This window comes from Oreochromis aureus, linkage group 19 (genome assembly GCF_013358895.1).
Source record: "Oreochromis aureus strain Israel breed Guangdong linkage group 19, ZZ_aureus, whole genome shotgun sequence".
In the NCBI taxonomy this organism is placed as follows: domain Eukaryota; kingdom Metazoa; phylum Chordata; class Actinopteri; order Cichliformes; family Cichlidae; genus Oreochromis; species Oreochromis aureus.
Genome location: NC_052960.1, coordinates 21,508,539 through 21,521,041, shown reverse-complemented (window position 1 = coordinate 21,521,041; position 12,503 = coordinate 21,508,539). Strand labels below are relative to the sequence as shown.

The following is a 12,503-nucleotide window of genomic DNA, read 5'->3' as shown; positions in this document are numbered from 1 at the left end:
GATGATTACAGCAACATAAGGGCGTAGCCTGAAATTATGGACTCACCAGAAAGCCACAGATGCTGCACTGACCCTATGATTAAAAGTCATGCCAAGCATAATGCATAGTAGTTTAATTCATATCATTACTGAGGGTTTCCTTGTGGTCTAGATAAAGCGGCACTTTTGATGGGATATTTCAATCATTCATCAGACACTGCAGTTCTGCTTAATGATAAAGTAAAAAAGGATTTCCTGCTGACAGTACAGGAAAGAGCTCTTTCTTCTTCATCTTCTTTTTTTAACAGCCAAAACTCAGACCACTGTTTTCTACTTGGTGAACTCAATAAAGAAAGGCATATACAGGATCTGTAAAAGTCGATTTCCTCTAGCCTATGGTGCTTTTTACCCAGATTCATCTGGATTGTTTTGATATTGCTTGTCCAGTTTTATAGAGAGCACCTGCAGAGATTGCTCTCTTCTTTTGCAAATACTGAACAAATTAGCATTTTCCTTGTGGTGCTCAAAGGGCTGAAAAATTTAAAAATTTGACAGCTACACCAAGTTTAAGAAATTATAACCAGATTGCTCAAAAAATGATCTTCAACCCTTGGAGCTGTGGATCAGGCTAACTGTGCAGAAAAATGCATTATGATATCCGTGTTATGTTATTTACATATGTGCCTCAGCTTGTGACTAACAATACATTTCATCCACCCTTTTTTTTTTTTTCACCACCTTTCTGACTCAACCTTGATCTTTCACACCGTCTTTTCTCCAGTTGTTGACCAAGGGAAGCCAAACCACAGAGATGACCTTACGTCGTAACGCCCTGGGCCAGCTGGGCTTTCATGTCAACTTCGAGGGGATCGTAGCAGAAGTGGAGCCCTACGGCTATGCCTGGCAGGCTGGGCTCAGGCAGGGCAGCCGCTTAGTGGAGATTTGCAAGGTGTCTGTGGCCTCGCTGTCCCACGAGCAGATGATTGATCTTCTTAGAACCTCTGTCACTGTAAAGGTGGTCATCATTCCTCCACATGAAGACTCAACGCCACGCAGGTACTGTGGATATAAGTCATAAATGGATACAAGAGAAACTGTAGTTAATGTGTTGGTTTGTGGCTTTTGAAGCTATCCTTAAAGTATTCTGACTGCGATTGCTTCATGTGCCAACAGAGGCTGCTCAGAAATCTACCACATGCCACTTGTGGACTACAAGAACCACAAAGAGGGCATGCCCTATGAGTTAAAGTTCCCCTTTCGCTCCACAAACAACAACACCAAGTGGCCACGCACCTCATCCAGCCCTCAAACGCGTGCCGCTGGCACGGGGGGAACCCTCATCAAGGCCCCGCCCACAGACTTAAGTAACCCTGCTGCTATTCCCCGCAGTGTGTCTAGCGATGGTCGACCGCTCAACCCCAAAAGGTCACATAATAACGATAATTCTGTTATGAAACTTGCAGACATGCTGAGCTAACTTCTGTCTGGTTGTAACATATGCCTTTAATAGCATCCATATGTCTCCACAGATATTCCCCAGGGAATGACAACTATGCCCTTGCCTGCTCCATTGTGATGGGACGCACACTGCACAACACAAACTCCCCTTCCAGTCTTTCCTACACAGACACCATGGCCTCCACCCACTGGAGGCAAAAGTCTATGCCTGACGGGTGAGTTCATCGCTACAAATTATGCAGACTAAATTTCATAAATATATATTTTCTTAAAACTTGATGTGTGCTACACAGTAACATAGATAACCTTCTTTATGTCTCTTCAGGTTTAATAACAACTGCCAGTCCCCCGTTTCATCTGTGCGCCATGTGGCAGGTGAGGGCGTCAATGGGATCAAAGTATCGTCGAGCTCAGGTGTTGGATGGTCACGACCTGGGGAGGGTGATCCCGCCAGCAGATCAGGGGACAAACCCAGCTCAGGTAGGCAGAACTCCCTCAGTGTTGGTAAACAAAAAAAAAACATGTTTTGCATTATGGGCTCTAAATTTTCCGTACGTCTTAGACACCGTGGTTTCCAAAGTGGTGATTCCTCGACTTCAGCCGTCAGAGCAGAGCAGCCACGTGTCTCCTAACAAGAGCACCAAGGTGAGCGATAGCCGACAACCACCAGATGTAATTTCCTTGCTGACTTGATAAGGGAGGCTCTGTGCTAACAAAAGGTCTGCTGTTTAATCACAGTTAGCATCATATGACTGTGAGCTAAAGTTTGTGTGCCATGAACCAATCTACGCTAAGCACGCTAATTAAAATGTTTCCAACATTGGGGTAAATATGATCGCAGCATGAGGAGTTACGGGATCTCTGAGCACTTCAGGTGATACAAAACAAACAGTCTTTGGGGAAACGCTGCAGCAAAATGTCCCGTTTTTCTATCTAGAAATTGATCACAGATTTCTCATCTGGTAACAGGCAGATGCTCCCTATTCATCCAGCCAGTCAAGCAGCAACACACTGTCAAGCAACGCCTCCAGCTCCACCCACAGTGACGAGAAGTGGTACGAAGTTGGCTCCCGTTCCGGAGTGCGGAGTGAACTGGATCTCAGTGGCTATCTTCAGGGTACCTCCAGCGACAGCGGCATTGACGCAACCTCCTTCACTGCCACGCAGAGCAGCACGGCTTCCTCCACTGGTGCCTTCACGGCAAAAGACAAAATCCCTTGGCAGGACGAGCCACCAGACGGCCAGACGGCCGCTGACAGTTCCCCTCCAACTCCAGAGTCTCTTGTCAACTCTGGAGGCACCGAGATCCCAGGGAAGAGCCCCTTATGCTTGCCACTCGGTCCCGATAGCGGCTCCTACAGCCCCAGTGATGCCGCCGCCCACTCCAGGTGTGCTGCTATTCTGTTAGAATTTAGCTACATAGGCAGTCTAGGAATCTGATCCTTTGCATCAATGTTTCATTAAACAGACAGTGATTCATTGTAGTCCAGATATATCCTGCACTGTCCCAGCTGAAAAAAAAAGTCCAAAGCTCTGCGGTTTAACAAAGGGAGAGCGGAAGAATGAAATATCTGTGTCTGTGGTTTTGCATTTGTTATGTGTCTCCATCTCTGGGTATCCATGATAGAAAGGAAGTGCTTGAAGTTGCTAGAAATGCAGACTGTGAGCTCAGCACTGTTCCCCCCTCCTCTAAATCCCACTTCCTTTGAATCAACTAAAGCTTTCCTGCCTCTCTTCTTCACTCAGCCAGAAATAACTCGGCTCCACCAGACCTGTACATTGGCAGCTTTGTTTTATAGTTCGTGCACAGACACAAAACTCGATGTTGGAAAATTCAAGCATTAATGTCAAACTCTATAGAAATGCTATTTTAAAGAGCTGAAAATGAAGTGCAAGGACACGGTGTTCTTATTTAATATTTATGAATTCATCGGTTTATCCAGTCTGCAGAGATATCTGGATATATATATTGAAGGAACACCTTTACTAATGGGTTTTAAGGATGCCTGGCTCTTTCTTGTTTGTTCAGCCTTATTAAAGACAGCTAAGGTAATTTGATAGTTAAACATGAAGAAAAATAAAATATATCAGTGCAATGAAAATGCATCACTAATGCATTCTCTTTTCAATCAGTCTGGTCTCAGTGTTTGATACTGATGAAATTATAAGGCTGTTTCACACTTTTCTGCCCTTTCTTTTTGTTTTGTCCCCAGCTCAGCCTCTTCTGGTCCCTCAGGCTGCAGGCCCACGTCCCCCCAGGATGAGGCTGCTCCTGTGCCCACATCACCCACATCCTCAAACTCCCAGTCCCCGGGGACCAAGAGCTTCTACCCTCGTCAAGGAGCCACCTCAAAGTATCTCATTGGCTGGAGGAAGCCTGGGGGAACTGTTAACTCGGTGGATTTTGGCAGCACTCGCAAGTAAGATGGAAATAATTCTTTTACTAAACATCTGTGAATGTTCAAAATTGTTTCTAAAGCACCATTGCATGCAGATAAGAGATTATAACTCCGTGCAGAGTGCATCCTGGTGTCAGTCATGTCGCCATAGTGAATATTTTATGTTTGTCCCACTGAGTGGTCAGCTAATTTTAAAGGTGTTGTTTAAAAAGTTGGTCAGCAGTGCCACCATGTGGTGAGTTTTTATTATTTTTTCCACATTAATTCAATTCTGTTCAGTTTTATTTATATAGTTTTCCTAAGGTGTTTTGTATTGTACACTGTAATATTGTAGATCAATATTCTTTGGTTTGTAGGAAGACAAAAAAAATTTCCACTCTTACTCTCACGTATTGAATTTGAAAGTCGATTCCTATCTTTTGTGTTGGTGGTAAATGTTTTCACACAAACCAGTTTTTCCTGGTGCAATAAATCAGTAATTTATTCGACTACAGATCACCAACACCTTGGTTTGAGAACAGTTACAGCTGCCATTGCCATTCTGAGCGTTTGAACTGGTGGCTGCTAATCACAGACATGCTTTGTTGTTTCTAGAGATTTTTGCTTTAATTCGTTTTTGCTTTTTTTACTTTAATCTTCAGACGGCACCAGAGTGATGGTTTGCTGGGTGGTCAACCCCAGCTCAGGGCCAATCTCCGGGGCTCCCAGTCTCCCCAGCGGCACACTGCGAAGTCCAGCCTGGAGGAAGACTTAAAGAAGCTCATCACACTTGACAGCCCTCCACCCACTACAAATGAAGAGAAGGTACAGGGAGATGCTTTCGATAAGCTATTATATTACTTTGCCCACTCATGACTACATCTTCACTCTTTGAAAAAAGACTCTTTGAGGGGAAAACAAAAATAACGTAGACACCCAGGTTTGCTTCCTGACTGAGCCTTATTGGTTGCAAAATTTAGGCTAACGTATTTTAACTAATCTTTTACTTTAACTAGAGCCGGACCGATTTATCAGCCGACCAATAACAGCAATTTGACGATCTGTCAGTATTAGCATTTATAACGGTCAATACTGAAGAGACACCCTTCAACTGTGCTGTCATAGTTTGTCCACCAGATGGCACTCCGCAACTGTTTGGAACCCCACAAACAAAACAACCAGCTGATCCAAGCAAAGTCGGGCAGCTCTTAAACAAGTAAATAAATAACTACACATAAGAAATGTTAAAGAAATATGTTTACATTTCCTGTGTCAAAGAAAAAAAATCAGGTGATATAAGAGAATATCAGCGTTTTGAATCAACCAAATGATTCAAAACGCTGTATGATTATGGATAATGCTCCTGGTACCACTCTAATAAACCGCTACATTTGCTTTGATAACAAATTAAGGCTTGTTTTCTGTCACTGTGTATACATTATGTTCATCTTGTGCTGCTTAAAATAGCAGTTTCACCTCATCATCAGTCCAAGTATGGAAGTCTATATGTTCATGGTCATGTACTGTTTGTCATTTCACCAAAGACTGTTTTAAAACAAGGTGCCAGCAGTATTATGGTTACATAGTAGCAAAACACCACAAGTCAAATGTAAGCACAATAGCATGCTAGATAGCCTGGAAATTGTAAGCAAAACATAAAATATCTGTTAAATCTGTTAAATACTTTATATCTGTGAAGGTTCTCACAAACACAAAAAGTACTTTAGTTTAACAACAGCTAATGTAACCTGATATTGTAACTCTTCAGTGGCCATACAAGACCACATGATAAAACTACCTGGGATATAACATATTGGGTTGAGGTTTTTAACCAGCTGTTTAAGCCCTGCTACAAAGCTTTTATAATTACTATCACGGACAATATGATATGGCACAACCCTAATAGAATATTAATAAAACCCTTTAGTGTTTTTATGCAAAGTTTTTCTTCTTTCTTTTTCTCGCTTTTTACCTGAGTCTTCTTGTCTGCTTCCATCCCTACGTGAAGCCGTTGTTTCCAGGTCCCCCACCCAGTCGACGTTCCCTTCAGAGAACCCTGTCTGATGAGAGCATTTACAGCGGGCAGAGGGAGCCGTCCTCTAGTGGACAGCGTGAAACGCCTACTGACCTTCTTTTCTCCTGTTCAACCATGCCACGTTCACCCACCACCCGCCACGGACCGAGTCGGCGAGCATCGCACAAATCCCTCGGTAAATATTTAGTTTCTGTGATTGAACTTGTAGTGGCTCCAAAGTGTAGTGGTTTACGCATCAGCATCAGGAATCAGGAAGAGTAAAAAACCTTCTAACTCAAACATGCTTCGTTATGTGCTGTGTGACCTCTTGTTCATAACGGAGCAGATGGACTACTGTGCAATAGTCTTGAGCCAAGCCTTTCTTTTTGTTCCAAGGAGCCTGACTTTGTTGTAATTTTTTAAAGATGTCTTCAGCAAACCTGGATTGAAAAAGTTGAAGAATGTCCTCCCCAGAGCTCAACATTACTGAAGCAGTGTAGGATCATCCTGAGAGAGAACAGAACAAAAATGTAGCCGACATCTAAAGAAGAGCTTTTAATGTCCACCAAGAAGCCCGGAGAACTATTCCCGAGGAATACTTAAAGAAATGAGAGGAAAGCTTGTCTAAAAGAGTTGTGTTGAAGAATTAAACACACTAAGCACAATGCAACTGAAAAAGTCATATGGCCAAGCCGTGCTAAAACCGTTGACTATAAAGTTTCCCATCTTCAGCCCCCTAAAAACAGATACAAATCTCATTCATTGTGTTTAACTGTGTTCTTTTCCTTCCCAGGAGACCTGTCAGCCCCAGACAGCTCAGAGCTGGACCAAGAGAGGAAGAAACAGCAGCTGCAAGAGCCTGTCCTCATGCCCCTGCCTGACACGGGGGCAGATGGCCCGCTTGACTGGGCCCACCTGGTAGATGCTGCCAAGGCCTTTGAGGGTAACCAGACATCATGTTTTCATTTCATCCTTAAAAACAAACCACAAACAAAAAGACATTTGAAGTGAAGGTTAAATTAGTTTTGTAATAGAGAAATCCACTTTTTAATCTTAATTTTTATCAGAAGAGGGCACTGTTACACTGTATTTGTTCTCTGTTTAGGTCAGATAACATAACATTTGACTGTTTTTTTTTTAATACTTCAGAGCAGAGGCTGGTTTTCCTAGCAGCCCAGGAGGAGAACTCCATGGCTGAGAGTGCAGCAGCAGCAGCAGCAGCCACCAGTCCCCAGCAGGCCGAGCCTCAGGCGGCTCCACTGAGACAGCCTTCGCCAGGGTGAGAGGCCTCAGGTCATGGCCTAGATCCAGTGTTTGCTTTCATCCACTGGTTTTTCCAGAAATGTGCCACCAAACACACTGATTTTCTGCAAATCGCACACCACTGCATCACCGATGAATCATGCCAATAGTACAATAGTGTTTGTTGGGGATTGCCAAGCTACATGTACCATCACTGAGAAAGACTGGACTAAGAAACATTTACCCATGATTTAAGGTGAGATGTTGGTCCCAGCTAATCTCAAGCTTTTTCCTCTAACAGAGAGACTCCAGCTTGTTTGATGGGGAAGGTGAGCCAGCTAGAATCCATGGTGAAGGCACTACAGGAGGACCTAAAGAAGGTGATTTGTGATGCTAGATTGATCCTGTTCCTCTTCGGCTGATGGCACTGCCTCCAATATAGATGCAAAATCTAAGTATGAACCTGAAATTGTTTGCATGTGCCTTTTGTAACCATTAGGAGAAGGATGCCAAGGCATCACTACAAGCTCAAATTGAGAGCCTGCGAGAGGACAACCAGCGTCTCCTTGAGGAGTCCTACAGCGCCTCCGCCAAGCTGAAGAAGTTTACAGAGTGGGTCTTTAACACCATCGACATGAACTGATGCACGCTGCTGCTGACCGCTCTCCACTGGGAGAATAACCACTACTCAAGCTGATTTCAAACGTTTCAGTAATCTTCGGTGCACAACAGAATCACATTAAAAAACCAGTGTCGCTCTTGTACTGTTACAAACTAGTGCCAACATGGATGTAAACATCATCCTTCCTCAGCCTCATGGACCTGTTTGAATAGTCACCACAAAAGACAAAGGAGAAACCAGGGTGATAGACAAAAAAGAGCAGCGGCGTATCTGTGTGTCAGTTTTCATCAGCATGCTCTCCCTTACTTAGGAGCTCATAAAATATAACATGTTTTTGTTTCCCCCCCTTGAATGGACTGTTGGTATTCCCGCATGTCAGAGAAAGCGAGAGCACGATTTCGAAACTAACCCAAACCTAAAGGGATTTAAAGTCACCGTTTAGCTCCCCAGCTGTAACCTAATTTTATGTGAACGGATTTCCAATTAAAGAAAAAACTCTAACACAAATTAAAATTTCTTCAAGAGTTGCTGAATATAGTCCCAGGTTGCTCTGATCTTAATTGACAGGTGTGCTGTAAATGTGCTGCCGTTAAGACATTCTCCACTTTTCCCAGTTCACAGATAACAACACTGATTATTTTTGTATTACTAACAAAGAGAAAAAAGATAAAGTAGATACTATAAGAGAGGATGGGAGTTGCATTTTTGATGGTTAGTGTTGGTAGGTAGGCACAGATAGACAGACAGACCCTTTGCATAGCACATACTGTAAACACTGTAAGGTCGAGTGCCTGTCTGTATCGCTTATGTAAAAGTCTGTGCAAGTGTAGCGAGGGTTATTGCAAGTAAAACATGTATAGGACTACTGGTCACATGAAAAGATAAAAAAATATATATATCACAAACACAATATGGGTGCCATAAAGATAGAAATCGACAATTCAGTGTCACTTATTCAGATTATTGTAAATATGTGATGTTCACATTTACTTTTCTCATGCCTTCCCTTGATATAATAATGTAAAGAGTATTTATGTCAAAGATGATGGCCAAGAAAAGCAAAACAGCCATATGCAGTTAGAGATATGTACAGTATATACAAGTAATGGTTTCCTACGTGACAAGATGTATCCTTTGACTCAAAAGTTTCCAGCAGGAGACGGGTAACTTTTGATCCAGAGTACAGTGCTAGAGAATATATTGATATTTTTAATCCTAAAAACTTTTGCCTGCTGCAGTGGATTGATTTGACAGTGCCACTTAGTGTTGACAAGATGTAAAATACTACTACAGTGAACTCACATCCTTCTCCTCCCATAGCACGCTGAAATCTGATCCCTAAATCTTTGGATGGAGTCAGTTGGTACTGTTATATTATTGCAGATAAGATGCTGTGTAAGTCCTGAAATCCCAGCTACAGTTTTCTGTACTTCTGTAAATCTGCGCGAAAGCCCACACAGAATCTGGTCTGCAGATGACCGAGCTCAGTCCTTATTTAAGCCTCATACTTTAACTATTTCCTTTTGTACCCTGATGCTGTGCAACTGTATATAAGGAGAGTTTAATATTCATCAAAATCGCACCTTCGTTCTTATTTTTTACAGTTATTTTTGATGTATTTCTGCTTTACTTGCTAGTGCAGAGTGGAACCACGAGCCGGACTCAGACAAAATGAGTCGTAGGCCCATAACGGTAGCAGATTGCCCCTATGCCTTCATTCTTAACATGTGTGTCAGCATGTGATTCTGTTTCCATTGAGCTGTGATGTGTAAAAACAAACACACAAAAAAAGTTTATATCTATTAAAGATATTTTGTTCAATTACACTTTGTCTTGCTGAGTGGTCTTCTGGTGTGACATTTGTAGCAGATGCACTGCGATTTAGACACGCCATTCATCAACAAGAGCAAAACAGGAAACTAGCACAACTGCTGGGGGTTATGTGAGGTGGCTTTGAGTAAATGGATACCTGTTGGCGGCCTTGTGGCTGCCCGCTGTTGTATTGTGATTAACAGAGAGGTGCTGTTTTTCCACTCAAGCTTGATTACACAAGGCGGTTGTCCAGACACATTCAGGGCTGCGTGGGACAGATTGATTGATCAGGATACCCTGAGAGAAGGCAGGGCGGAGACGTAGACCGTTATGCATCCAACGAGTGATCGGTGTGATTTAGGCCTGTTTGGATGTTTAGTCGTTTAAATAGCAGTTATTCTGTATCAAACCTGCTATTATTAAAATGACCTCCTAAGTTCATGTCATAACTGAAGATGTAATCTATTTTTGCCTGTTTTTAATCAGTGACTGCAAAAAGGGAATAGATATTAATGCTTATTTTCATATTGTAAAAATAAAACAAGGGATGTCTTTTTTTTTATGTTTGGGGCATAGTACTCTATTTATTTTTAACCAATAAGACATTTTTACAAGTGATGTGCTGCTTTGAATGGCTTAAACCTGCCAGAGAGCTGGTAACCAAGTGCAAATACTTTGTTACTGTACTTGAGTAGAATTTTCAAGTATCTATACTTTACTTGAGTGTTTTTTTTCTGATAAGTTTTTACTTTTATGCCCTACATTTTAAAAATATCTGTACTTTTACATTTTCAAAGCAGGCTTGTTACTTTTGGTTTAACCAATTTGTGGGCCTTCAAACATCAAACCAATTTAAGGCTAAACAGTAACACATAAAAGAAAGTCCTGTTCGTGTATTAATCACCAGGGGACGTCGCATAAAGAAGAGATGAAAGATGCAAGATCGTGTGCCATAGTCATGGGTTAACACGGATCAGTGTTGTGATTAATTTAAGGCGAAGAACAGTTTATTAGTGGACAGTGGCTGCAGTGCTCATGGTCAGAGTTAGGATACATCAAGTGTGGAAGAGATTAATGTGAATTTTAGCTGATGATGAATTCCAACTTCATACCAACTTTATAGCATCTAGAAAAAAAGACAGCATAACTGGTTACTATCAGTGAAGAGGATGTAAATCAGCCAGGACAACTCATGAAACATCTTGTTCAATCAGGTTCTAAAATGTAGGCATCAGAAAGTAGAGATTTTTTTTTAAATTTTCCTTATTTTTTTGTTTAGAAATTAAAGTTTATATTCCCATCTTCTAATATTAGAAGATTTATCATTACATTAGTATAGCACAAAAAACAGCTGATAGAAACAATCCAAAGAGCTACTTTTACTTTCTTACTTTGAGTAGGTTTACTTTTACTTACTTAGATTTCAGAACCTGTACTTTTTAACTTTTACTTGAGTAAAGAAATTGAATCAGTACTTCAGCTTTTACTGGACTGTTTTTAGACAGTTGTATCTGTACTGCTAATTAAGTACAGGATTTCTGTACTTTTGCCACGACTATTGTTAGTGCCATCAAGTGTTGTTTACTAATATGACAAATGAGAGAGCAGCCTGCTCGGAGACTTTATATGAAGTTTACCCTGGTTAATGGCAAAGCTAACGTAGCAATAGCAAAAACAGTCACTGCTGAGATTGCAGGTTTCTGGCCACTGAGCCACTGCTAGGTAAAGATCAGTAAAGTAGTTTCTCTTGGCCACATTGGCCTTAGAAGTCCATTTGTTTTAATGAATCCAGTTAAAACAAATATGAAAGATAATGTAGTCTTATGTGCCGCTAGCAGTGACATTTAAATGAGTTAAATATGATTCTTGTAGTGTTGGAATATCTCTACTATCTCAACTGTTAATGTTTATATAGTTGGCACTAAATTGATGTTATGATATTGGGACATAACAGTGGGGTGCTTCTGAATTGATTATCGCAAAAGTCATGAAAATTAATATGCTGTAGCTGTCTACCTAGCAATGACAGCTCTGCTGCTAGCATGGCGATGGAGCGGGAATTTGTATTTAAAAGACTATCAGTGTAAGACGATGACAATGTGTTACACAGACTGCTGAAGCCGCATTTGCTTAGGACTGATCTTCCTTGGCTATTTTGGGTCAGATGTTAACAAAATTGTCACATTTAAAAGAATTTATAGCTAATTGCTAACATATATATCCAGCAGTCAAATTCATCTTTTTGTTTAGAGATTGGAGGTCATGTTGTGGAGTGTACAGATTAGGCCTCTGTAACCATAACTTCACCAAAAGCAAACAAGAACATTTTAATAATTGATAATTATGTATTATTAACATTATACCCTATAAATATTTCACTTTTTCTTAATCCCACTGTTATCTTAAAACTGCATCCAGACATGCAAGGCTAGTAGTGCTTGTGCAGTACTGTGCAAAAGTCTTGCGCCGCCCTCCGTTTCCTTATATTTTGCCTCCAAGCAGATTTTCTTGGAACTTAAAACTTAAAGCGGTCTTGAGCAACAGTTCTCTAGGCTTTCTGAAGTCTTTCAAATGTTGTCTTTGGACAGTGGCTGCCTTTTCCCTCTTGTTTCAGTTCAGTCCTAGTAACGGATCATTTTTAAGGAATGTTTTTTGTGTGTTGCTTAGGTCACTTAAACTTTAAGCATAAAAAAGGGGTGAGACAGTTTTGTGTCTGCACATAACAGACAACTTAGCTAAGAATCAATTTTAAATAGTTTATTTTGGCATTTTGTTACCAGAAGCCCGTTGGAAAAATACATAATTTGTTCCCATTTCTTTAAACGAATCTCTGAAAAATGCCACAGATAACACAGTTTGACAGGCGTAAAATAGTATTTTTGCACCAACACGGTGATTCCCAAAGAGCTGGTAGCTGAAACCTACGCATATCTTGGGATGATGTGCAGTGTGGCTTTAAGATATTTATGTAAAAAGAACAAGTGGAGGACAAAGAAAA

At 41.2% G+C, this 12,503-nt stretch overlaps 1 protein-coding gene across 1 annotated transcript in view; it reads left to right on the top strand.

Annotated features, from left to right (window-relative positions):
* The window catches only part of LOC116322291 (signal-induced proliferation-associated 1-like protein 1), a 40,696-nt gene extending 31,177 nt beyond the window's left edge, over nt 1-9,519 (top strand). Inside the window, exons 9-21 of the mRNA XM_039603310.1 lie at nt 761-1,035; nt 1,153-1,404; nt 1,509-1,652; nt 1,763-1,917; nt 2,000-2,082; nt 2,407-2,825; nt 3,651-3,857; nt 4,478-4,640; nt 5,824-6,025; nt 6,623-6,772; nt 6,979-7,108; nt 7,373-7,451; nt 7,571-9,519. Coding sequence (XP_039459244.1) covers nt 761-1,035; nt 1,153-1,404; nt 1,509-1,652; nt 1,763-1,917; nt 2,000-2,082; nt 2,407-2,825; nt 3,651-3,857; nt 4,478-4,640; nt 5,824-6,025; nt 6,623-6,772; nt 6,979-7,108; nt 7,373-7,451; nt 7,571-7,714 — 2,403 coding nt within the window. The 3' untranslated portion in view covers nt 7,715-9,519. The remainder of the gene's footprint in view (nt 1-760; nt 1,036-1,152; nt 1,405-1,508; nt 1,653-1,762; nt 1,918-1,999; nt 2,083-2,406; nt 2,826-3,650; nt 3,858-4,477; nt 4,641-5,823; nt 6,026-6,622; nt 6,773-6,978; nt 7,109-7,372; nt 7,452-7,570) is intronic.
* Nucleotides 9,520-12,503: the final 2,984 nt, after the last annotated feature.